The 26,453-nt window shown below is 41.1% G+C and overlaps 1 protein-coding gene and 2 long non-coding RNA genes across 14 annotated transcripts in view; 2 read left to right on the top strand and 1 right to left on the bottom strand.

Annotated features, from left to right (window-relative positions):
* Positions 1 to 22,815, bottom strand: part of NFIA (nuclear factor I A) — a 375,352-nt gene extending 352,537 nt beyond the window's left edge. Inside the window, exons 1-2 of one of the 9 annotated variants that reach the window (XM_041771086.1) lie at positions 22,665 to 22,815; positions 11,280 to 11,811 (exon numbers count right to left, since the gene is read on the bottom strand). In XM_041771086.1, the coding sequence (XP_041627020.1) occupies positions 11,280 to 11,811; positions 22,665 to 22,745 (613 nt within the window). In that variant the 5' untranslated portion in view covers positions 22,746 to 22,815. Of the gene's footprint in view, positions 1 to 11,279; positions 11,812 to 17,346; positions 18,053 to 18,095; positions 18,153 to 22,664 lie in introns of those variants that run through there. The other 8 variants (XM_041771087.1, XM_041771085.1, XM_041771088.1 and 5 more) reach the window with 8 other exon arrangements.
* LOC121499873 lies at positions 18,166 to 19,864 on the top strand. Of its 3 annotated transcripts, none has more exons than XR_005990255.1 (4): positions 18,166 to 18,366; positions 18,643 to 18,809; positions 18,963 to 19,229; positions 19,601 to 19,864. It is a non-coding gene; the product is annotated as an uncharacterized LOC121499873 (long non-coding RNA). The 3 variants fall into 3 exon arrangements; XR_005990257.1 differs by having other exon boundaries at positions 18,168 to 18,366; positions 19,604 to 19,864; XR_005990256.1 differs by lacking the exon at positions 18,643 to 18,809 and having other exon boundaries at positions 18,174 to 18,366.
* Positions 22,816 to 23,261: 446 nt separating the features above from the next.
* LOC121499872 lies at positions 23,262 to 25,326 on the top strand. Of its 2 annotated transcripts, none has more exons than XR_005990254.1 (3): positions 23,262 to 23,389; positions 24,669 to 24,771; positions 25,205 to 25,326. It is a non-coding gene; the product is annotated as an uncharacterized LOC121499872 (long non-coding RNA). The 2 variants fall into 2 exon arrangements; XR_005990253.1 differs by having other exon boundaries at positions 23,308 to 23,705.
* Positions 25,327 to 26,453: the final 1,127 nt, after the last annotated feature.

Consider the following 26,453-nt stretch of genomic DNA (forward strand, 5'->3'; position numbering starts at 1 on the left):
TGATGTGGGACTCGATCCCAGGACCCCAGGATCACACCCTGAGCTGAAGGCAGATGCTCAACCGCTGAGCCACCCAGGCGTCCCACGAGGTAAATTTTCTATGCCAATACCAACCAAAGAGCTTCCACCTTGATGCAAGTGATAACAACAGGCTACGTATGACTGCACTCCACTTTACACAAGAATTTTCTAGCTTCACAGCTCCGGGACGCACACACTTAGCATCTTCACCTTGTAAAATGAAGGTTTCTTCTCAGTTTCCTTCAAGGCTTGAAACTCTGAAATCTACCAACAAACCAGAAAAAGCTCTAGTTGCACGCCTTTTTAAACTTCAGAGAAAAACCCATGGCTTTCAGCACCAGTACATACCTCCAGCAAACACCTTTTACCCCATCCATAAATTCTGGGGTGGAGCTCAGACAGCCTGGTATCTTGGGGACCACCTTGGAGACACAAAGCCCTAACCACTAACCATCCTGCCACAGATATGTTATTCAGCCTGCTTCTTCACCTGCACAAAAGCAATTATAAGCTCCCCTACCTAAATTTAAGGTTTATATGAAGAGCGAATAAGACAATGCATACAAAAAGCCAATTTAAAATATTATAGAAGTTAACCACACCAGTCTGGGTTCTGATGGATCTGGCTTTAATCTGGGCTTTGCCACTTACTATTGGCAAGACCTTGAGTGAGTTACTAACAGTCTCTGAGCCTCAGTTTCCTGAATAACAGGAGTAACCCACAACAAAAGTCATCTACCATCTCTCCTCTCCCCCAACACCCAACATGAAAAATTCTCTAGAACCTGGAGAAGTCCAAAAGGAAAACAAAATAGAAACAAAGAAACCCACATAAAACCAGAGAAAGCCATATCCACGGTTTTGAAAAACCAACAAAGCCAATCCTAAGAAATGGCACCCAGATATGTAAACTCCTTCAAGTGCCCAAAATATTCAGTCTGTCATAAAATGCCCTAGTGCAAAGCAAAATGCAGCGTTACAGCTGCCCTGTCTTCACTTTGAAATAAGGTGATGAGGGAATAAAGGGCCAAAGATTTACATCTCTAAATGTGAATCTATGTTCTTCTTCCAATCTGTTTCCGAGCAATTCTGCTGTCTCATGACTCGGCTTCACTTACTCAGCACTGCCCCCACCCCAGAACCTCTGAGGCTCAACTGCAAATAAAGTAAAAAGCTATGCATAATCAGTCTTTATATAGCAAAATTGAAAATGTCTCTCTTTGAAGAATTACAAAGCTTTCTGTCTGAAACCTCTGACCTTTCTAGAGAAATCGGAGTCACTGTAGTTTAAAAATGTAGGTGGTAAAAGTACAAAGGATTACATTTATCCATTTTGCATGTTTGCCATCTTTTCTGAGATGAGGAGCAAATATCTTTAGAACAATTAGTTCTTCAATCCTAACATTTCAGACTGCAATATCCTCATTCTCCAAAGAGCTGTATACATCCTGGGCCCCATGAGATGGCACTTTTCTGTTAATTACTACTCCCACTTTATTTTACAGAAAATCTAAAGTACATAAATTCCATAACCTTTTTAAAAAACATAAGACGTTTGTCCATACAGTGAATAGACCAAGAAAGTAATAAAAACTCATTTGGATCTTACTAAAAACCACTGTAATTCTTGATCGGGTGGGGAGGAGGGGGAATTCCAAAGTACATGTAAAAGAAAAAAAGAATTCTTAATAAAAGTCCTTGTCACATATTAAGAGGCCATACAAAAAAAGTATTGCAATGACTATCTTTCCCTGACAGGAACATACAACAATAGTTATGCTGTTGAACGGCATCAAGTTACAAAGACTTCATTCTCAGAAGTTACTTGAAACTACTCTCCAAAAGAGAACCTCTACCATTTAAAAGAAGGGGAGGAAAAGCCAACTAAGTGAATCAATCAGAGGCTTTAGTAACCTATTCATTTTTTCTATAATATGCATCCACGCAAAAATCTTTCTATGGTCACACAAAGATAGTGATCAGCTTTTGCCAAATTCTTATCCAGAATCCCTGCTTGATCTTCAACGTTTGTGACCCACTCATCTTTAACTTCCAATTACTAAATGCTAAAAATATTCTCTCAGGTAGATGCTGTTTTCCATCAACATTTTTAGCGTCTAATATTATTTATGAATTGTATTCAGCATCAAAGATATTTATGATTTTCCCTGCTGATCTGCCATTATGTCTGAGCCTGTACAGCTCTGTTTTAATAGTATGCAACAAAGGTTTACAGGAGATACATAGTATCTTAATTACTCATTCTATAGTGAGCTCGTAAGCATCTCCATTCCTCACTCATTTGGAATGTTTAAAAATGCCACGAAGAAGGGCTTGATGTCATCTTAACACTGAAATCCATCTGTCTATGGCCCTCTTTTGACTTTACTCCTTCTGCAGCCAAATTTTTCACAAAAGTTGATGAGAATTTGTCAACCTAAGGACTTGTAATGTCAGCTCCTTTGAAAGGCAATGGAATATTTGAAAGTGACAATGATGGGATCCTGCATGTAGAATATTCACTTTATGTAGGAGTTTAAAATTAAATAATCCTTTTAAGATCAAAATACACAGAGTTCTAAATGTTTCCAGTAGGGGAAGAGGCAGGCACATAACAGAAGAGAGAGTCCTGAGTTTCCCTAACACATCCCTAATTTTGAAAATTAAAATTAAATGGTAATTGATATTGTAGCAAGGCAGTTCCTATTATCCACTGACAAATACCTTTCCATACCAAAAATTACCACTCAGATCAAGCTATATAACTCACCACAGATACATCTTCCCCAACAGCATGAACATGTTGCACTATCCAATCATGGGCTGGCAAAATTACAAAAGGAAATAAAATCACCCAAACCATAGCAACAAAGACAACAGCCTGATAATGGCAGATGCTAAACAGGCATACACAGAAGTTTTTAGGTACTATTCATTTTTCAAAATATTTTATTGTTATTTTTATTTCATCTCACGTTTTTAACCTATTGAGCATTTCAAAAATATCCATTAAAATACTGTTAATACATATGCTCTGAAAATTATTTATGTTTAGAAACTCACAGATTATTGCGACCACCACAAATACTCATCAGAGAGACAGAAAGGTAGGAAGTATGGAACAATCAATGGGTGTGAGTCTTATTTTTTTATTCTGATCCTCTCATTTCCAGTTTACACGTTTATTTACATCCTTCAGTTTTCTCTTGCTGCCATAACTGATACTCCACAACTTTTAGATTTATCAGCATTTCTAAAAGAGAAACTTAAAAAGGAAACAACATGTCCATTTTATTCAATGTAAATTCAGTTCAGCAGCTTATTTTTTAAATAAACCCTAGAAGAGGGATCCCTGGGTGGCGCAGCGGTTTGGCGCCCGCCTTTGGCCCAGGGCGCGATCCTGGAGACCCGGGATCGAGTCCCACGTCGGGCTCCCAGTGCATGGAGCCTGCTTCTCCCTCTGCCTGTGTGTGTCTCTGCCTCTCTCACTCTCTCTCTCTCTCTCTCTGTGTGACTATCATAAACAAATAAAAATTAAAAAAAAAAACCCTAGAAGAATATACATACAATGAACATAGTGTAAATTATAATTACCAGTCTTTTTTTCTATTTACAACTATAAAATTCACGTTGAATGAGTCTTTGAATTTTTGCACTGAAGTCATTAAGAACTAATCTTGCCTACACTTAAAGAAATGAAAATAAGAGCATTAAATAGATCCATCCATAAATCAATCATTTAAGGGGATTAAGATGAACCTTGTTCCTAGTTTGAATTTTTCTTCTTTCTCTTTTAAATTAAAAAAACAAATTTGACTGACAAACTCAATTTTTGCTTTCTTTTAAATAATGACACAGAAGGCCATAATCAAAGGATCTTTTTAGAGTAAAGCAAATTTTAAAATTTTCAATCTGATCATCAAGGGAAGTGAGAAATACACCTCCTATGCATATAAGAAAGTATGTACAAAAATTTACCTAGTAAAATATGGCCTGCAATTCTGATTTTTAAACTGAAGCTTGCTTTAATTCTCAGTGGCTTCCCAAAGCATCCAGAACCATTCATCTACCTGACAAATAGGAAAAAACACTCCTTAAACTTGTGTAATAATCCTTCTATTCACCAAAGTTCAACATTCTAAAAACAAGAAAGAACAAGGCACTCCAGACTTTTGACCCCAGCCCTGACAAAAAGCATAAGAACATTTTCTCCCTCTCCTAACCAAGTAGGGTCTCATCCTGTGCCTAGGAACTGGACTCCATAGTAAAATATCTCAATGGGAAGGGTCTGGATTTTGACTTTTTTCTTTCCCTCTGATTCGAGGTAGTGGATGATACCATTTAAGTGACATCCAACCCCCCAAAAACAGGATATAGAGAAGGATACAGAATGGATCCAAACTGTTATTGAAGAGCACTAGGTTTAGAATCAGAAGGCGTGGCTTTAATCCTACTGTGCACCAGTCACCTGGACAGTTTGAGACTTTATTTTCACCTGTACAAATGGAGAGTGCATCACTTATTTGCAATATGGCTGTGAAATTTTTTTAAAAAAAGAAAAAAAGAGAGAGAGAAACCTATAATGTATGGCAAAACTTAGTATGCTTGCTGCAAAACAGACAACTCTATAAAAGTTATCTGCCTTTCTGCCTTCCTGTCTTCCATCCATCTCCTTTTCTCTATTTTCAATTAATCTAGGTCTGAAATATCTAGCACTAGGAAAGCATGCGAAAGCCATGAAGAGAAATTAAGTGTAAACGTCTCAAAGAACACTAAAGCTATTCCACTTCAATCGCTAGCTATTACGGTCATCCTGATCATGTCTGCATTTGGGATTAAAAATGTATCACACATAAAAAAAAAGACCAGCTCTTGCCAAAATACACAATACGTAACAAAATAAAAAGAATTTATTTCTCTCACTTTTATCTTACTTAGTTTCTTTTACAGAACGACGAAAGCATCCTCTCTACAGAGGTGCCACAATTTGTGGACTTATTTCTTTGCCTCGTAAGCCATGTTTATTTAACCAGAATATTAATAGAGGGGATAATTCCGTTAGGTAAAATATACTTTTACACTGTGAAACTATCATAACAAAACATGAATGTGCTGTTTTCTAATATTTTCAGGAAAAACAAGCGTAAAAGCCATTTCTGTCTTAGCAGCAACTAGAGAATCCTGGTAAGTTCAGAGGGACGCTAAAGTTTGGATCAATAATTTGTATCCTACAGTTGCCTAAGCAACAGCCAAAATTCTGATGATACTGGAAGTTATCACCTTAAAAAGCAAAATGGTAATAATAACAAACACCTCAATAGCCCCTTTTCCAAGTTTATATATGCTACAGTATCCCTTACTGGACCCTTAAACAATAAAAAGAACTGTTACAAAACTTTTCTTTTTCCAAAAATTTGTATAGAAACTCCGAAAGCCCCAAATAATCTCTTAGAAACAAACTATGCAAAAAAATGTGGAGAGATGGATTATAAAATTCTCCACTTGCTATCTTGTTGCTCAGGATTCTTTTACAGTTATTACTTAAGCCAAAATACTTTTGAGAGCATCTCCATTTGCGATTAAATTCACGGTTTTATGTTTCTCTTAACAAAACATGCCAGTTCATTCATTCTCTTCCTCCTCCACCTGACTTCTTCCTTCCCCTTACCCCACCCTCCCAAGGATTTACAATTTATAATATATTTAAAAACAAGATCTAACCTCTAAATAACGATGAGGAAGTTATTGCTGAAATGGTAATAAACTGGTGTTTTGCACATTCAGTGAATTCAATCTGTATTTCATGTTTTTTCTTCTTATAACCTCAAAATTGCTTTCAAGAATCTATATTAACATTTGCGAGCAATTAGAATTGTTGCTGCTTCTGTGCAAGTTTTAAAAAACTGACAGGCCATTCTGCATCCTCTGGAAGCAGCTTGAGGCCTTAACCAAGTGAAACACCCAGTCCTACTGTGTACAGCAGTGACCACAACAAAGGCTGTGGTTTCTCCCACACTAGCCCTAAATAGGTTTAAATTAATGCTATTCATCACTGGGTGGAAAAGAAGACAAGGCAAATCTAAGCCAGCAGCATTGGGAAATTTCTTGCCAACACTCAAACCTCTTAGCCATAAGTGAGCTGACCTCTGTTCATAAGTTTACTCCATAATAACCCTCCCTGACTGAATTCCCATCTTTTTCACTACATTCTAGATAAAAGATACTGTTACTATATTCTAGGTAAAAGATATTGTTGCTACCCTCAAGTTCCGCAAAAACACTCAAGGATATAAAAGCCATATTTATCTTAAGCGTGTTGACTTGTTAGTGCTATTCCCTTTGAAGAATTAAAACATAAAAGATAAATTAAATTTTCTAGAACTGTGCATACACCACTGAGTTAGAATAGATCAGCGAGCCACAAACTCCACCTTGAGTTCAGTGTAAGGTTAGAGTAACAATTTGAGATAGGGTGGTACTTCTCTTTTAATTTTAAATGTCACTATACATTAGTCTTACACCTTCTTTTCCTTAATACAGTTTATTATAAAAATAAGGTGCCAGCTGCATAACTTTCTCCTCGTGAGTTTATTAAGGTACTGAAAAAGTTTAATCACATAACGTATAATCCTAAAAGTTGACCATAAATATACATACACATGTATGCCTGCTAACAAAATATACTGAACATGTTTTAGATAAGCAATGCTGCCATAAACTAACATGATAAGTTATCCCAAAATTAAGAAATTACCATAACCAATTCAGCATAAATTTATAAACTGTAACAATCTAACAGTATTCATTTAAAATTTTTTACAATTATTCTATATGCACTGATAACCTTATGCATAGAATTATACCGTATTTAAGGTACCAACTTTTTTAAAAAAGAAATCATTTGCACTGCTCTAAACAGCACTGTGTGCAGCCTTCATGTGCACACACATGCACACGAAGCACACACACACTCATACACAGACACTCCTAATCTTACACCTGCTCTGAAGCAGTAGGAAGTGAATTCTCAATCTGTCAACATGACCATCTGGTCTATCTGCATATCACGGCTTTCTCTATTACTATATGAAGGAATGACAATCACGAAGCCAAAATAAAACTAAAATGCACCTGAATGGGAGTATCTCTCTCTTTGTGGAAATGGAATAATACGTGGCATATCAGAGCAAAACTAGCAGAATGTAAATAATTTAAAATGAGCATTCATTCACTACAGCATAATTAAATGAACAATATGGTACAAGTCATGTGGTAATCGGTAACACCGGCCGTACAGGTTTACAGAACAGGTACCAGACTTCCAAGACACCCAAACAGTTCTTCCAGTGAGTGACAGGACTGTTACTATTCCTGGTCCAAGCAAAACTAAGTAAAGGTAGCATGCGGGGTAGCATGGAAGCAGCCAGCAGCTACCGGACTAAAACATCCCTGTACAAAAATGGTCACTTTCTACTTTACTACTAACACTACCCGTCCTACCGCCAGGACAAATTCAATTCACTCTGTCACTAGCTAATTAACAGTTACAGTAATCATCTGACAAATTTTTGTCATTTGTTAGTCCTTCAAAGAGAATTTTAAGGCGAGGGAAAAAAAAAAAAAAAAAACCAACTCCAATCTTAGAAAAATCCCCATCTGCAAAAGGTTGAAGATGCTCATTGTGATTCAGCTTTTGAGCCTAACGCTGCTTAAAAAATTAGCAAAGGCCTTACTTAGTTGATTTCAATATGATTCTATTTATTTAATTTTACTTTTTAAATGTCTCCACACAGCTGCCTCAGAGTTATATACTACTTCACAGCAGGTAATAACTATCAGAAATAAATTGTGGCTCTGTCATTCTGTGGTCTGGATATAGCAACTTACCTCTGTCCAAAAGATGAGTCCTTAAAAAGTCTAACCTCTTACAAAGCTTAACTGAATTGAGAATCTTTCTAGAATCTGATTAAATTACCAGAAGTTATATAGATGCAGTTAAAAAAAAAAAAAAAAAAACTCTCCAGAAAGTTCTCGGTTGAGTGCCTACTAATGAACAAAGGTTAACTTTATCTAAAAGGTCAAATGCCTGGTGGCTAAGGTTATGACCTTAACAACTTAAATTGTGACCTTGCCACGTGCCGGGTATATTGTAGATTCTGATACAGATCATCTGGTAAAGACTGGTCATAAATTAGCTTTACTGTTACACGCCCACAAAGAAAACCATTTGCCACAATTCCATAACATCTTCAAGTTGTCATACGATACATATGGAAGGACGACTCAAATAAAGACCAAATGGAGGGCATAACACTGTTTTACTCTTTTATACTTTTAACGAGATGAAATTCTCAGGCTTATAGAATCACTCCAATTTCATTATACTTGTTACTGTTTATCAGCCACAAAATTCACACAGTTCTAATGCTGCTGGATTGAGAGAAAAAAAAAACCGTGATGTAGTTTATGTATTGTATTTTAGCATCTCAGTAAGTCTTCGAATAAATCACCTCCGCTTTGAAAAAAAAAAAAAAAAAAGATTGATTCTGCACTGGCTTCCAGTATTTACACGTGTGTCCTAAGATTTCAACCTCCTACCAAAGAGAAGGCCGAGGCATGAAGCCGTAATTATCATATACGTTTTTAGAAGAGAAAAAAAAATTTCATTTGAGGGACTATCTAGAGGGAAAAATGGCATTTCAGAAGGAAAAAAAAAAAATGCAACACAGCAAAAGAGAGGAGGGGGGGAAATCCACTATAGGTGAAAAGGCCACAATGGTTTTGGCATGTTTCTTGAAGCACGTTTCAGAGTCTCTGCCTCCTGCCAATACTGGCAAGTTCTCAAAACTTTTAAGGAGGTAAAAACATTGTTTAGTGTTTACAAATCTTCAGTATTATAACAGATGCTTGTCAAATCAGTTGTATGTAAGTTGACCGATCTACCTCATATTTGTATTGGCAATGAGCTTCCCTTCCACAAATAACAGGTCTCTAAATCTCTTAAATCAAATTTGCAATATTTTCAGACAAAAGGCCCTTAATATTTTCTTTTGCAGTCGTCCTGTTGCGTGCACAGAGCCGCAGCCATCACCGCGCTCGGTGAAAGCCAATGGTCTAACACTTGGCTGCCATTCAGGCCTACCAAGGGATTCTGGGATACGTCAGGAAAACCAAACCGAAAGGTAGTCTGATCCATGTTGCTGTCAATAAATCTTTCATAAGCAATAAGGATGCTACCTCTCCAAAGCCACCTTCTACCTGTCATTTTACCAACAGAATCCCTTCAGGTACTGAAACCACCAGCAACCATGTTAGCTCAAGGATTTGGAGCAACAGCACAGTAACACACAGTCAGCGACGACAGAGGATGCACGTTATGGCACTAGCTAGGAAGGCTGCAGCGCCTGCAATCTAAGGGAAATATTTATATCTAAAACTCAGAACGAGTGCTTCTCAAAGGGACAAAAGTGTAAGTGGTATTCCATTTTGGGGTACCTGGTAAGGAAGCACACCCCATGATGTGCACCACCTGTTGGCAGCACCCGCATTTTTTCTTGACTGGTCCAACGAGAGCATTTGTTATAATTTATAAATTATTTACTTTTCTAAATATCGAAAAGATTAAACACAAGATCTTAAAGAGTCCTCCCTGAAAGCACTTACAACACCCATCTTTTTTTGCACCTTGCCTTTCTCTTTCGGAACCTCCACTTACATACACAAATTAATTTTTTAAAAATTTAACTCTGCTTTTCCAGTAGAGAAAACAAAGTAACAATAGGGTGAAAAGGGGATTAAGAAAGGGATACTTGTTCCTGTCTAGAGGTCATTAGAGAGGTGTTGCCTTTTCATTTCACTACCCAGAACGGGCTAAAGCAACAGGCACTCCTTACCAATTAAGTATACATTCTCCAAAACCCAAATATTTGAAACACTTACAGATCACATCCTCTAAAATACTTATCTATCCCCTGCCAACAGAATGCAAATGATAATGTGACATGCTTGCGAAGTTAATTTCTCCAGTTTCTTATGTAAGGACAGATGGATAACAAAAGTTCTCTTTCTAAAACATATATCGAGAAAAATAATAGAGAATAGGCTATCAGCTGGCTTCTTTTTTAAAAAAGCTCACATTCTTAGAATTAAAAACATTTTACAAAAACAGTACAGTGTTGATTTTACAGGTAACACCTCTCTCCTTTGTGGAAAAAAAATACATAAATATATGAACCCCAAAACAGCCTACTTGTAGGATTCCACAACCTTCTTTTTTCCATCTGGCTCAAGTAATTGCCATGAAAGTAAAATCTAGCAAGGCCGATATGTACATATAAAAAAGTCAACAAGTTACACAAGACCTGAGCTTTCCCATAACACAATGAACCTTTTGTCTAAATCAAGGCAAAAGAAACAAAGTAAAAATGCATTCTTTTAGTCAGCGCTCAATAGTTTTAGCCTGAATGCTACTCTAAATGCTGTAATATATACACAGGTAAAACATGCCTCAAAACCAGCCTTCAAACAATAAAGAATCTTATCACCAATCAAAGCAACTCACTAAATCAATGATCAATATCGATTTCTCAGTGCATTCATGCACTACACAGATTGGCTACTTTGAAGATTAACCTCCCCATCAATTAAAGAGTTGGTTTGTTTCTCGCTCAGCTTAGACACTACAAATTCCTAAATACAGAGCTACTAAGTTTGCCTATTAATGTGATTCTTTTTCCTTCCTAAGTGATCAGCAATTTGATAGTACTCGTACCACCTCTTCTTAACTAGCAGGGGGTTCAAGAGGCCCCAGTAGGTTAAAAACACACCCAGAAGATAAGCAACTAAAAATACTGCCTCACCACCAAACCGAGCGCTTGTGAACGAAATCTCCACTTGCCATTTACAACATCCCCTTTATTACAGAAGTTTTAGGAGGCTTCTCTCACCCATCATCAAAAAAGGGTGACCTAAACATAACACAGGACTACCAACACCTCTGATAACACCACTCACCAAAAGAACAGAACTTGGTGAGTGAGAGTCCTCTCAAAACTGGGCTTATCCACCTGAATGAAGGTGTCCCTGCAGACTGTGGGGCTGCTGGCTGTTCTGACTCTGGTTTACCTCTGAAACCACACTGTCCCTCTGTACGTGGCCTGCAATAACTCAGAGGGTTCGGGAATGGCCCCGGCACATACGGAGGTCAGCAGAAAAGAAACACACAAGAAAGTCGAACAACTTCTCCCCATCGCACTTACCTGCTGCATGCACAAAGTATGCCAAATATAAATCGAGTTCCTTAACAGAAACCCCTATGTGATGGGGCTGCACACAGAGCCCTGGATTAGAGCACTGTGGGGACTTTACAAGGCGCTCGCCATCAGTACTTTCGAGCGGAATACCTTTAAATAAAATCACCATAACAAGGTCCAACCTCCAGACTTTATCTGCCTGGCGAAGGCAGTCAATTCTTCGCATCTTGCCTTTCTGGTCTGGGTTGGAAAGAACACAACATGGAGGCTTTTTCCCCGTAACTGTAAGAACAAAATCCTCTCGGTACTCAGGTCGGATATCTTTTCGCAACTTGGCCAGAAGTCGAGATGCCCACTTCTGCTTGACCTCTGGTTTTTCACTTAGCAACTCATCCTTCACGGCTCTCTCTTCTTCTTTTGACATACGCTTTTCGTGTTTTTTGAAGTATTTTCGTTTTCGGGCCTGCAGGTTGAACCACGTGTAGGCAAAGGCTCGGACGTGGGGCAGAAGTGCTTCAATGAAAGGATGAAATTCATCCTGGAGGAATGAATAAACACAAAAATGTAACTAGCATGAAAACAAAAGGAAAGAACTTTTTCTTCAGATGGTCATTTAAAAAGAAATGCTTATTTCACTTGAAAGTTAACTCAGGCATTACATTACCAAAATTATACAGAGGATGCCTATGGGAAATCTGACAGGGGAAAAAAAGGAAACGGTAGCATTTCTCACAATCTCAAAGAAGAAAATTGCTAAAAATCTTTAAATGTTTTGATGTGTTCACCAAAGTGCACCAGGTCCTATTGCCAGGCTTAGGTCCCAAATCCTTTAGATAGTAAGTGAAATTTATTGAAATGCTTATAACAATATATAATCGTAACCCTATTTCAAGAAAGGCATATCTAATTTTGCTCCAGCCTTGACCTCACTACTTGTAGTACAGCCAGGGCTCGGCCGCCAGATTGGCAAATCCTAAACATTTAGATGCCAGTCAATGTTTATGGAAGTCTAGGAGCAAAAAAAATCATCTCGACGATCAATGAAAACAAAGACTTTCCCTCTAAAAATATTGCATGTAGACTCTAATCTGTTTCTTAGGCATTTTGGTAACATCTTAATTCCTTCTTAAGGATTACGGTTGCATAGAATTTTTTTAGTGAAAAACTTAGAAAAATCTGGCATATAGAAACGATGAATTTGATATTCTTCAGACTGAAATAAAAGATCTATTTCCAAGACATACTTGCTGATACTATGGGAATGAAACAAAAAGAAAAAAAAAAGGGGGGGGGGGAAACAAAGAAAAGCGTACATGCCAGATAGTAAATAGAATGCGTCATTGTGACAACAGGGTTGCAACTAAATACAGTTAATTTTGTGAAATGCCTTCGGTAATAATCATCCCTAAAAAAAAGAGAATCAGTATTTAATTCCTGAAATTAATATTTCAGGCTTTTTCTCACAAGGAAACAGAGAACGTGGTACATTTAATGTTTACGAGACTCCAGGAAAACCCTCACGGTTGCCTCTTAAAATTCAAGTAATTTGAAAATAAAATTCAATTTAAAATATTTAAATTTTTCTTACTGTCTTATGAAAATGTTTGATTTTTTTACTTGATATTTCCTTAGGAAATATAAATGTAAAATTAAAGAAAAATTAAACAGTAACCTCCACAAAGCTTTCTGAGTACATCTAACTTTTGATTAACCAACCCACACTAATCTTACATAACTTCTCTCCGCCGCACAAACCCCCAAAAGATAAATTATTTACTTTCAAATAAATGAGGATAAGAAAACCAAAAAGATATTTGATGACTTTTTTAAAAAGAGAGTAGGACACACAAATATTATAAAATGCGTTCTTTTTTGGTTTGTAATGTCCATTTAAATATATACTTTGGAGGCACAAGTAACTGTAATGTCCAAAATACTATTACTATACAAAAATTATTAAATTTTTAAATGTTCAAACGTAAATTGAGTGGCTAAAATTGGAAAAATATTTTATCAGGTCTGTTAAAATATTATAAATTATAATCAATCATCTAAACACTATATATGATTATTTTTAAAGTACATATTAATGTAATACATAATAAATCACTTCAATAATTGGCATTTATCTTTTACTTCTCTGAACAAATTTTAGACTCTGCATTGCAAATTTAGCTTTGAAAACTGCTCTTTTTCAATAAAAATCCAAAAGAGAAGTCAGCTTTTATAACACGTGTGCATTCTTCAAGTGGAGAGGGAACAGAAAAAGAATGCAAGAATCATATTATTCTTTACCATAAACATTTTAAATTTCTGATGTTTAAGAATCTTTCTTATTGCCATACTTTAAAAGAGAGAAGGGGGGATTTTTTCAGGTCACAGTTTATCTAACAAGGTATACGCCACACCGCAAAGCATTTAAACATTACTAAATTCTGGGCTCATCCTTGAAATGCTCTAAAATACATAAAATTTGGGATTGAAACAGTCCTTCACATAGATTGATTTTTACAGGACATGCTAGGGACCAAGGTTCTGTGGTATTATGTTAAGAACTCCTGGAGTCTACCTTAACTACAAAGTGAGCTTTCACCAAAAGATTTCATTTTAAAATCTCAGGCCCATTTTATAAAGCAAAGAACAACTAAGTTCCAAACAATTCACATTTATGTTAAAATGTTATCTTATTCAAAAGCTTTAATAATAATAATAAACATTTTTTAAAAACCATTCTAAAATGTCATTTAAGTGTTTGAAGATACTCCTAAGTGTGCTGCTCACAGGACTGCGAACTGCGTTCATTTCGTGTTCAAGAGGATTTTGTTTACCTGCCAACCAAATGCCTATATATCTCACCATAAAAACCCTTAAATGAGGCCAACTCTGTCAACTAATTATTAAGAATAATCTAAGTCCCCAATTCTGCATCAAAAGTATTTACAACTTATCACTCCCCACAGGTCTCAAGAATGTGCCAGTAAAAGTGCACAATATTTTGTATAACTTTACTCACATGTACTATCAAAGCGCTAATCATCTTTCTCAACTCACAATTAGAAATACTCCAGACCATCAAAAGTAAAGAATATCATTAACTTGTAGGAAATGTCAAGGCACAGCATAAATTAATTAAAAAAAAATATATATATATATGTCCCTATAAAGCATGTTGCTGCACATATTACCATAAGCCATGTAATATTTCAAGATATTCGGGAGATAATAAAGAATATTTTACATATGTACTCAGTGAGAAAATTCTAGGCCACCAATGAAAACAAACCTGAAAACCTGTTTCAAAAGCCATATGACTTTGAATCAGCATCTTATATGTTGATGTTTGTAAGTAAGCCAAGTTTAAGAACCACTAAACGCTGATATTTCTAGAACTACTTTTAAAGGTTCACCTATAAATTTCTACTGGGCTATCGTTCTATGGCCAGATAAATGATTTGGCTATGATATGCTTATATGGATTAAAAGATGACGTCTGGCATTTTCCTGATAAAGTTTTAAAAATTGCATACACGTACATGGAGTTTATTCTTTCATTTAGAGTACTTCTTTCACTGTGCTTACTGGACTTTTTCTTTAATGACCAATAAACCACCTAAGTTTTTCTTTTTAAAACTGGTTCTAAAGCTTGTAAGCATTCCAGCAAGTTAAATAAAATTGTAAATCAATTTTTAAGAGAAGAATTAAAAATTCTTCTCATTCACTAGTTAGTGTACTTTTTCTTCACAAACTGTTATACTAAGTGTTTCTTTTACTGGTGTTTCCAGAAAAAGGCCTAGGGAGTGTATCAATCACGCTGCCAAATATGGTTGTTGTTTTTTTTTTTTTTTTTAAACTTTCTTAATGTGTTAATAGCTCATGAGCCAAGAGAATCCAGCTTTGTCAAGTACCTGACTATGCCCTGGGCCTGCATGGATACACAGGTATCCTTATATATGCACCAACCCAAAATATAAATTTATCTTTCTCGAGAGCTCACTTGAGAAGACGTTCATGTATCTGCTAAGGTCATGCCCCATTATTGCAGCACCCTGGTATTGTCTACAAGTTCTCTCTGCTGCAAACTTTTGCCAGCAAGAACTTCAGCCTTTGAATCTCAGCATTTCCACTGTAGTCATAACTCATTCAAATTCTCTTACACTTTGCATCTTATCCATATGCAATTGTGAACCTTGCCAGAAGTGGTTGGAAAAGTTTCATTCCACACTTCCACAAGTTACTAAAATAGGAACTTTGGAAGTTTGTTAGGGAAAAATAAAAAACTTTTACAATAACTCAAAGCAACTGCTACCCATTACTAATGCTAGGCCTAAATCCCAAACAGACCATTTCAACATAAAAGATGCATTTAAGAGTCCTCTGAGATCAAATAGCCGGTATTATTCCTGTTAGATATTGCAATAAGAAAGGATGTCATGTGAGAAATAAATCCAGAATCTAGAGAGGAAAGGGAAAAAAAAAATCACTGGTACTTTTTAACCTTCCATAAAGTATTCGGGTTAAACCGTTATCTCCTGCTAAATGAAAGCAGTAAGTGGTAGCAGGTTTTTTTTTTTTTTTTAAGGGAGTGATAAATAAACATTTTATATGGAGCATACAACTTCATGTAGGTGATTAATGGTCAGACTGCAACGTACCAAAACACTATGAAAGCTCACACTTTTTTCCAAAATAAATAAATAAATAAATAATTTTTTTTTTTTTTTAAGCGCAAAAATCACTTTGACTTCATGCCTTTTAGTCCAAGAAAATAAATAATGTATTCAAAAGGGGCCAGATTTGGGGCCGTGGAGTAGCAATATTTTGCCCAGGGTGGTGCGGACAAGAGAGGGATGGAAAGGGAGGACCTGGGGAGGAGGGGCGGGGGCAGAGGGACCCACGGTCGCAGTAGAGTCGGAGGCGAAAAGTTGCCCCCGTCCTGCGCGCGGAGCTGCCCGAGTCGCGCGGCGGCGGCGGCGGCGGCGGGAGGCGGCGGCGGGAGGCGGCGGCGGGGGGAGCCGCGTCCGGCCCGGGTTGCTGCTCGGGCTCGCGGCCCGGAGCCCAACTCCGCCCGGCGCTCCCCGGCCCGCGGCCCGCGGCCTCCGCGGCTCGCAGCCCTGCGCGGCGTGGGCTCGTGCCGGCGCCCAAACTTTCACTCGGGAAAGCGAGCGAGCGGGCGGCGGGCGGCAGGGACGCAGGCTCCACCCGGCCGGCGCCGCGGGACGCGCGTCCACGCAGCCCGCTCCGCCGAGCCCGGGGGCCGGCTCGCCGCCGCCGCCGCCGCCGCCCGCGTCCGAGGGGCGCTGTCCCGGCCGGGCCCGGGCGCCGGCCCGCCCGCCCGCCCGCCCGCCCGCGTCCCTCCCGCGGCCGGACCGCAAAGGCTGACAAACAATAAACAAAAGTAAGAGTTTGGGGAGGCTGCGGCGGCGCGGGCTCCGCGCGCGGGCCGTGGGCGCAGGGGCGCGAGTTCCCCGCACCGGGGGCTTCCGTGGCCCCGAGCGTGCGGGGCGCGCGGCGGGCTCGGAGGGCGGCCCCTCCCCGGAGCCCGGAGCCCGGAGCCCGGAGCCCGGAGCCCGGAGCCCGGAGCCGCGGAACTAGACACCGGCCTGCCGGCTGCAGAAACGCTGAGTCCAGATTTCGGCGTGTCATGGGCTGCAGCCCCGCGAAACACGTGCGGGGCGTCCGCAAACACCGCCGTTCCGCAGTCGGTCGCCCCGATATTAATTAACGCATTAATAAGAGGGCGCCATTAGCCATGTGCCCACACAAATGGCCGTGCAGCAGGAATGCACCCGCATGGAAACAAAGTTACTTTCTTGAAGCTGCATTCCCCCCCGCCTCCCCCGACACACACGAGCACACGCGCGCACACACACAGAAACACGCGCAGACACGGGCACACAGCGAGGCACATGCCCCGGGCCTGGCCAGCGCGACGGCCCCCGGCCCCCCGCGCCCGCCCGGGGCTGGGGCTGCGCCCGCGCCCGGCCCCCACCCCGCGCCCCGCGCCCCGCGCCCCGCGCCCCGCGCCCCCGCCCCCGCCCTGCCACACACCCGCCGCATCCACACAGCTGCTTACCTGGGTGAGACAGAGCGGAGAATACATAACTGCCGGGCGGTGGGGTGTGCGTGCGCGTCTGGGTGTGCGGTTTGGAGGTGTGCGTGAGTGCGGGTGAGACAGGAGACAGAGGGAGAGAGGAGAAAGAGAGGGGGGAGAAAAAAATCAAGCCTGCTTCTTGCGTTCACATTTCCAACTCGGCTCAACTGCAGCCAGCCAGCCAGCGCGATTGCCGCTCCATGAGCTGAACTTTAACCCCGCCTAGAGTTTCCCTGCACTCCACTATACATGTCTACTGTACGCGGGCGTTAAAGGCATAGCGCACCCTTTCCCGCGCCCGCCCGCCCGCCCGCCCGGCCGGGTGCCCGCGAGCTGCCCGCGCGCCCGCCTCCGCCTCCGCCTCCGCCTCCGCCTCCGCCACCGCTCTGCACCGCACCGCACAGCCGCCGCCCGCTCGCGCCGCCGCCGGGGGGGGGGGGGGTGCGTGGGGGAGGGGGCGGCTGCGGCGCCGCGCGGCCAGCCGGGTCCCGAGCCTCCGCGGCCGCTCGCGCTCGCTCGCTCGCTCGCTCCCTCTCTCGCTCCCTCGCTCGCAGGCTCTCTCGCTCCCTCGGCCCCCCCCGCCCCCGCTTCCCCGCTCAGCGCATTACTGGGTAACGCAGTGAGGAGCAGTTACAGTCTGTACTCCCGGGCAGCTATAGGCTGCCACAGGATGTGCTTAAGCAAACAAAACTACTTTTCCTCATCCCCATCCCCCCAGCCCCGCCGCAGACCTTCGCGGACCTCGGTGGAGGACTTGGGCAACTTTGCCAGGTTGCCCTGCGCTCCCGGCTCGCTGTGCGCGCACGTAGAAAACCGAGGAGCAGGCCGGGGGGGTGCGGGGTGGGGGGGAGAGGGGGGGCAAATTTGCATGTATGCAAATTTTTTTAAAAAATCAGACCTCCTAGGTAACTTTCCCGCCCCCCCCCCCCTGAAATGCGGTACGGCTCAAAGCATTGTAATCTCTCCAGCGAAGCTTTCTGTGGGAATAGATCGTCGGTAGAGGTAATTATGCACAAAATCCTGCAAACTTTGTGCAGCTTCAGTCCTATGGCATTCAGAAGCGGGGGTGGTGGGGAATAATTTCACACAGAAGAGTCACCGGATTTGGGGGGGGGGTAAAAGAGGGGGGGGCTGTCTGGAGAAAAGGAGGCGGAGATTAATGAGCGTTCTCCCTCCCAGGACTGTGAAACTAGTGGGTCTGAACACAGACGCCATAGAAAAAGTTCTATCACGTTCAGAAACAACAGTGGTTTAGCTGTGACATCTTTTTCTTTTTAGGAGGGAAAAAAAAAAAAATGTGAAAGGGATGTCCCCTAAGGGAAGGGAGATATTCTGGTCCACAGACGCGTGCCCAGAACTGGACACAGGCTATCATTACCGTCCCCGTTCCTGGGACACCTCTGGAAGGGTGCCTTTTAAGAATCCCCTCTTTTTTCCTCCCCCAGGTAATCATTCTTAAAATGGAAAAGAGCTTCCTGCAATTATTTTAGGTTTGCTAAAGTATTGTTTTGGCATAAAAGGGGGGTGGTTTTTAGGGTTTGGCAAGTTGCCAATAAGCCTGCTTTTCCAGTTTTTTTAACCTCATATTTTCTCTCCAGGCTTTCCTCTCTGACGGAACAACAACAACAACAACAACAACAAAACCCTTCTTTTTCCCTGACCCCTATCCCAACTCCTCATCCCCCATCTTCCTAACTGTAGTTTGCAAGCCTGCTGCATTTGCGAACCCTTCTCAAAATTCCAAGAGGAAAGACCAGGGTGAAAGACACTGGCACACAGACTGGGAAATCTGCACCTTGGCAGAGGTTACAGAGCCAGAGAGCCTCTGAAAAGAGGAAACTCCTGTAGGAATGCCCACTCTGCAGGTGAGTGAGAGGTGACGTGCTAAGGCCACTCTCATTCAGACTGCGTTCCCCTCTGCACCCTCCACCCTTTTTTTTCCCCCCTTTAAGTAAGGGGCAAGAAATCTGTTACTGGAAAAAGCAAAATATAATCCTCTGAAATATTCTGCATGTGTCTAAAGTCATTCTATGCTCGTTCTCCAGTTGCTTTGTGGCTAAAATAATTTCTGAATGCTCAAGACCATCTTCACAAACCCCCCTCCTAAACATCCTTGGAAACGTCTCAAATTATTTATTAAGGGGTGAGGGGAGATAATGACTTAAATCTTTAATGAGAGAGTCCCATTTTCCCCCAACTAAATAACTGCTTCTCCTTGGTTCCTTTTGGATTTCAGCAGAAGAGAAATGTCCTAAAAGCTAAGCTGAGTTACAGAGACACCCTCCCTGGCCACGGAAACCTTTGCTGGGATCTATAACTTCAACTCGCTCCAAGTTTCCTCGATAGAAGTTTCTGGCTGACAGTCCCAACATGTAACTGAGGCACAGTGAGAAGTTATTGTTCCGTGTGTACTCTTGGGAAGCTCTCTTCCAGAGCAGATTAGAATCTTTCTTTTGCTGTATTAAAAGATAGAGTTCACATCTGCCTCTTTCCAAAACAAGAAAGATTCTTACTTTTAACCGAATCTTAAGAAAAAGAAAAGGGTTTTTTTTTTTTTTTAAGGGATTGGCACACCGCCCTGGTTTTTAAAAATAGGGAAAAGTAATTTAATGCTGATATTTCTAGTTTAAAAACTTCTTTTGTTGCAGCAGTGAACGTGCCCGCGATTTCCAGCTCTCTGCGGTTAGCAATATTATCTTAAGTAACTTTTGGCGCCCTTCGTAAGACTTTTGGATATGGGACGATTGTTTGCGCCCTCTAGGCAAGGGCTGGATCCAAGTTCAGCACCAAAGCCCTGCACATCCGCTCCTGCTTTCTCTCCTATCTCCGCCAGCTCCCGCTCCCTCCCCCGCGGGATTGGGGGGGGGGGAAGGAGGGGGAGAGGCGGGGGGAACTCTACAAAGCACCGTTCCAACTACAGCCTTTGGAAACAAGACTGAGAAAAATACAGTAGAAGAGTTACAGTTACAGAAAGGCTTCTGGTAACTTTCTCTCCAACAGGCATAAATTTAAACACACACACAAAGAAACAGATGTTCCGCAAAGGGCAGTCTGGGGGTAGAAAACATTTCCAACTCTCCCCTCTTCCCAAGTTGCAAAAGTAAATCCTTGTCCAGAGTTCACAAAGATACTAAAGACACTTGAGAGAGAGCTCGGATGGAAGGAGGGGAGAAGGAAGAAAGGATAGTAAGGGAGAACAGTTGTAGGAAACAGGTGAAGTACAAAACCTAGTTTCCTGCGATCACATAAATGAACCATTGTTAGGAAGGATAAACCCCTTATTGGAAATAACCGCTCCAATCATTTATTTTGCAAGTGCTAGGAGGCTGCCTTGAAATGGGATTGTCTTTGCGCAAAGGAGGCTCCTGTCATGCTCTCTGCTATCCATATTCTTCCTGGCACAGAGCCCAGCCTTGCATTTACTGTGTTTTATTTGCAGAAATGTTACCTTGCCAGCTTTAGTGAAATCCTCTTAGATATATAAATTACGTCAATAAGGTTTCACTTATATGTACAGCTCAAATACCTCTCATTTCGGGAGGTTACTTGGTAGGAAGATCTTATTAATATGATTTAGATTTTAATGCCCAAAGCAGTGAAGATAAAATTGGGGTTCATAAGTGACAATGCCATTAACTCTGTAGTTGTTACCAAGACTAACTTTATCACTAGCATTTTCCAATATTTTTCTCTAGTTTTTTGACCTGCTGGTCACTTGTGTGCAGATCTTTCTTAGATGCATATAATACTAAATTGAATAATGTCACTGAACTGAGAATCCAAGTGGATTTTAACGTCAAATTTCCAAACCAGATTTGATTAGAAGGCCTAAAGCCTTGGGAAATAGTTCGATGGGAATTTAATCCAAAGATGGGAAAGAGCCCATACTTATTTTCCATTCGCTTCCCAACAGAATTAGGTGCTCAGAGGGAAGGAAGAGATGGATGTACTTTGGTCAGAGGCTGCCAGTTACTGTCTCCAAGACAAGCTACTGCAGTTGGCTTCCACTGGATTGGTATCAAAGACTTGTCCAAGAGGCCAGACTCCAGCTAAGAGTTAGCAAGTCAACAATCTTCCACACACACACACACACACACACACACACACACACCCTCCACAGGGGTTGTTGTGGTAACAAGAACAAATGTGAACTTGGCCAGCCTTAATATCCTATTTGGTACCGACCATATATTTAAACAGCAGAATTCAAGAAGAGTGGAGAAAAAAAACGCTTTCTCCCCTTCCTCCTTTCAAATGTATAAAACAGCTGTCAATCCACCTGTGAAACATTCTATCTCCCCTAAAACTACTGTTTAGAGTTCAGGAAGAGAGGCTTGCCTATTCCTGCAAAGTACTTGAAAAGTCAAAGCTTCTAAGATAACCAGGGGAGTTTGTAATGCTGCCTATCCAATATGTGACTTTCCAAAGCTCAGTACCGTCCTGGATAGTTCAGGCAAGTTTTTAAGCCACGCATTTTTAAAAGTTGAACCTCCCCTTGCACAACAGTTAAAAGCTTCCCCGAATTCAAAAATAATAATTAATGCAAAGTTAATATTTCCCTAGAAGAGTTTTTCTAACTTTCTCCGAAAGGCAATTAGGAAAGCATTACAATTCATGCAAAAATTCCCCCAATCAGTTTTTTTTTTTTTCTTAAACTCAAAAACTCTTTCCTATTGTGCTTGCTAAATCCGGAAGAGCTTGTAGCTTTGACAGCTTGAACCACATCATCCCCTTCAGAGCCGCAGAGAACTTTAGATCTTTTCTGCCCCGCCCCCTCTGGCTACTGAGAACCATTGTACACCCAGGCTTCCTCACGATTGGATAAAGCTTTTGTCAATCTCCCATGTTGTCCCATTGATTAGAGGATCGAATCGTCAATTATTCTCCGGGTCCAGACATTTCTTTTCGAGTTAGGTTGACTGCTGAGGCCAGACGTCTTTTTACAGAACAGAGCACGTACAGGATTTTTTTCCCCCTTTCTGGAACCGAGCAAGCGCTAGGAGGAAAAAAATCTGTCAAGCTCAGCAATTTTTTTCAAATCTCGGGGAGGAAAAAAAAAAAAAAAAGGAAACCCGGTCTCTGATGCACATAGAAAAAAAAAAAAAAAGCCATCCACAAAGCTACGTCTTTAAAACAGAACCATCACAATAAACATTCACCCAGCAATCACTTAAATGCATATGCAAGCCAGAGAAATTTTAAAGTCTTAGCCATTAAACAAAATCATTCTACCATTATTGTTGTTTATAAAACACACATCGTATAAACGCAAAATAGAAAGTTTAAGATGTACCACGTACCATTGCAATGTAAAAAGAGTACGTGAGAAACTTTAAAATGTTCAGACGAATGGCTTCATTTGTTGTCTCCCTTTTTTGCATTAAAAAAAAAATCTAAATAAACTTGGAACCGTTGAAAACCCGGAAGAGATTTTTTTTTAAAGCTGTTGGCCAATTGCAGGCTTCTTGGAGATTTTTTTTTTTTTTAACTCCAAATCAGAAGGCTTTTGCAATTGCAATGCGCGCTCTCTGCCTCTCTCACTGTCTCTCTCTCTCTCTCTCTCTCTCTCTCTCTCCTCTTTTGATAGCAATCCAACCCGGGCTGGCTGGTTCTCAGATTCTCTCTGGTTTTGCCTTGTGTGCTTTGGATTGTACGAGACTTTGCAGAAGTTGCAATCGATTCGCAGTCCCTCTCTCCTCTCCCTACCCCCTTGTTTATTTCCGCAATCGCTGCAATTTGCATAGTAACCACGCACCAGGCGCCGGCGGCAGCCTGCGGAGGGGGCGGGGAGGGGGCAGGGACCAGGCCTTGCCCCCTTCTCCCCTCCTCCCGTCTCCCTGCCCGCCAGTCTCCTCCTCCCCCGCGGTGCGTGGCCAATAGGAGCCCCGGCATTCAGCGCAGGCTCCGGTCTGCACACCGTTCGGAAGAAAAGCTCCAGTGTTACTAGGCCCGGCTCGCAGGATCGTGTTTTTGGCGCGGTGGAAGTTCCCCTGCTTGCGGACCTCGCAGCCGGTACTAGGACTATGTGAGGATGCAGGATCTTGGCCTGCGGTTGTGCGGGTTTTGTACGTTTTAATCAAGTCTGCACAGCTGCTCTCTCGGTTTCTTTTTCCATAGCCTCTCGTGAGTTATTAGGCTAGTTCATGATGGTTAGTGAGAGATTTAACCTTTATTTGCACTGGTGTAGACCAAGAGTTAAAGATCCTCTTTGGTGCATTAAATCACGAGAGTGCAAAATGTCACAGAGAACTTGCAGTGAAATAAAGCTTCTACTTTAGATTCCGAAAGGAAAAGCCTGGCCGGTTCTGCTCTCTGCAGATGACTGAACATAAAATTGTTAGGTGGGCTCCCTCAAAAATAAAGTTGTCCCTTTAAAGGGGGGAGATGCCAGTGGAATTCTAGCTTAATTGCCAAGCATTTATTGTGTCAATATCCTTACAAAACCGGGATTCCACAAAGTTTGACGCCCTCCCCCCCCACCCCCCCACCCCCATCCCATCGCCCCAAGAGAAGGGCTGGGTTTGCACGATTGAAATGGGGAGGGGGAGGCTGTTAATGTAATTATTGGAACATTAAGTGCTTCACCTAACTGATTCATCTTATTTCATTAACCCAGGCTCTTTAATACCATCTCAATGTCAACCTTTTAAGTGTTTGTTTTAAACAACAGACTAGCCCTTGGTGCAGTGGTGGTGCGGGGAAGGCGACTCTAAAGGAAGGGAGTGTCCCTTTAAATGGAAAGCATCACAACCAGGGCTATTGCGTTTGTTTGCTTTGCGTCAGTTAAGTAGCTTTGGATGTTTTTTGCTGAATAACTGAGTTACAGGAAAATGTGTGCTTAGCTCACTTGATAAAAATTATCCAATAAGAAGTCGAGAGGAATTGGAAGCAACCTGGCAGTTGTCTGATTTTCTTAAACTGTCCTTGGTGAAGGCACCTATTAATTAATAACAAGACCTCGCACAGTTAAATTAGAGGTTAGAGAAACCTCCTATTTTGTTTTGAACCACATTTTTGGCTTTAGGCTTGCACTATACAACAAGCTAACCGATGCAACATTACTGAAAGGTATGGTACTGTGGCCACCGGTGGTTTTAGACAAGCTTTGCTGTTCTGGTCTGCCTCTTATAGATTCAGATACTGTCTTGCTCTAGAAAGTCTGTGGCATTTAATCCTGGCCCCTTCTACTGAGCATCCATTTCAACTTGGCATAGGACTTTCACTCTAGAAATACAGTTAATGGGATTTAATGGCTTAAGTAAAAAGAAAAAAAAAATTTTTTAAGTAACCCAAAAAACTTCTAGGCCTTGTTCAGCTGGTGCTAGGCTGTGTGACCTTGAGATAGTTACATAACACCCCTAAAATAGGACATCGACCTATTGTGAGAATGGAGGATCTTGTCAAGAGGTAAGAGCCTTTCGAATGCACAAGAAGTATCAACTTGTACTGCATTGCTCTGTAGATGCTACGTCTGAATAATCACCAATGCTAAGCAAGTCAGGCCTTGTTAGTAGGTGGTAACAGTGAGTTTTGTTTGCGTGTCTGTAGTTCATTAACTTAGTTTAATATGGTAGTTTAGCACCATTTCCAAAGTGACATTTTATATCTGCATCTAGTCAACAACAGCATAGTATAGGCTTTGTAGTCCAATTTAGGTATTAATGTTGGTCCGGCTATATGACTCCAGACAAATTATTTAACCTCTGTAAGATTTAGATTCTTCATATGGAATATAGGAGATATTTAGAGAACATGTAATTTACCTAGAACATTATGTGTGCTCAACATATTGTCGCTATAGTAATACCACTGTTACTGCTTAATGTGTACCATATTCCAGGTACTTTGAATGTGCTAAGAGCTGGAGACACAGAGAAGAAGACACTGTCCCTGGCTTCAAGAAGCTTTTAGTCCCATGGAATATATAAAGCCCCCCAAATAAACAATAATGTAATGTGATAAGTGCTGAGTTCAACTTGGATATATATATGTAAAGGGCAATAGAACTACAGATGATAGAATAACTGATTTTGCCTGGGTATATACATAGGGAAAGTCATACATAGAAGGTTAAAAAAGAGGAAATGACATTGTGTTCGGCCAGAAGTGTGCATTTGTCAGGTGGACAAAGGAGAGGCAGGGCATTCATGTCCAGGAAAGCACAGTGATGTCAGTGTATGCCCTGGGCCAGAGGATGGAGATGTATGCAACTGTGGCAACTTGCTCTAGCTAGAATTAGCTTGTATCATAGTAGCTAGAGAGATGAAGTTAGAAAGTCAGGCTGAGGCAAGACAGTAGAGAGCCTTGTGAGAGGTTTAAACTTTCACTGGAGGGAAGGGGAGACATCAAAGGGATTTAACCAAAAGATACACAAAGTAACTTTGCAGATTAGAAAGATCATCCCAGCAAAGGAGGCAAGGAGACCAATTAGAGGTGAGAGAAGATGAAATCTGGAACTATGCACAGCAAGAATGAATGAGCAAGAGAAAGAGAGGGAAGCAAGAGTAGAGGGTGGATGAAAGGAGAAAAAGGAAGAGAGACCCACCATTAATATTAGTTTTTAGGGACTTTGATCAACAGGGACAATTTAGGAATACAGTTTTTCCAGACTCTCCCAACTCCAAATACCCACAAGATATATATAATAAGACCTATTAGTGAAAGAAGCTCTCTTTACTCCACTTCTATATCCTTAAGCCTACCAATATTAAATAATTTTAAAATAATAGTCATAACAGGAACAATAGCACACATGGATTAAGTGTTTATATTGGCTATTCTCACCCTATGAATTTGCATTCCAGTGACATCAGTCCCACCATGCCACCAAAAAAATCAGCTGCACATCCAATAGTGTGACTTTGGGTTGCCAACCCCATTAAGAGCCTCATATTTCCACGTAGTCTGGCTTTATGCCTTGAAAATAGTAGGTTCTTCCAGGAATTCTGCTTTGTTGACCCAAATAAAAACTTAATCCTCTTGCAGGGCATTGATATGGAGACTACAACATCAGACTTACAGATTTAGCAACGTGATTCAAAATTGCAGTGTTTTTCTAATACTATAGTTTTAAATTTGTGAACTAAATT

The sequence above is a fragment of the Vulpes lagopus genome, chromosome 10 (genome assembly GCF_018345385.1).
Source record: "Vulpes lagopus strain Blue_001 chromosome 10, ASM1834538v1, whole genome shotgun sequence".
Lineage (NCBI taxonomy): Eukaryota > Metazoa > Chordata > Mammalia > Carnivora > Canidae > Vulpes > Vulpes lagopus.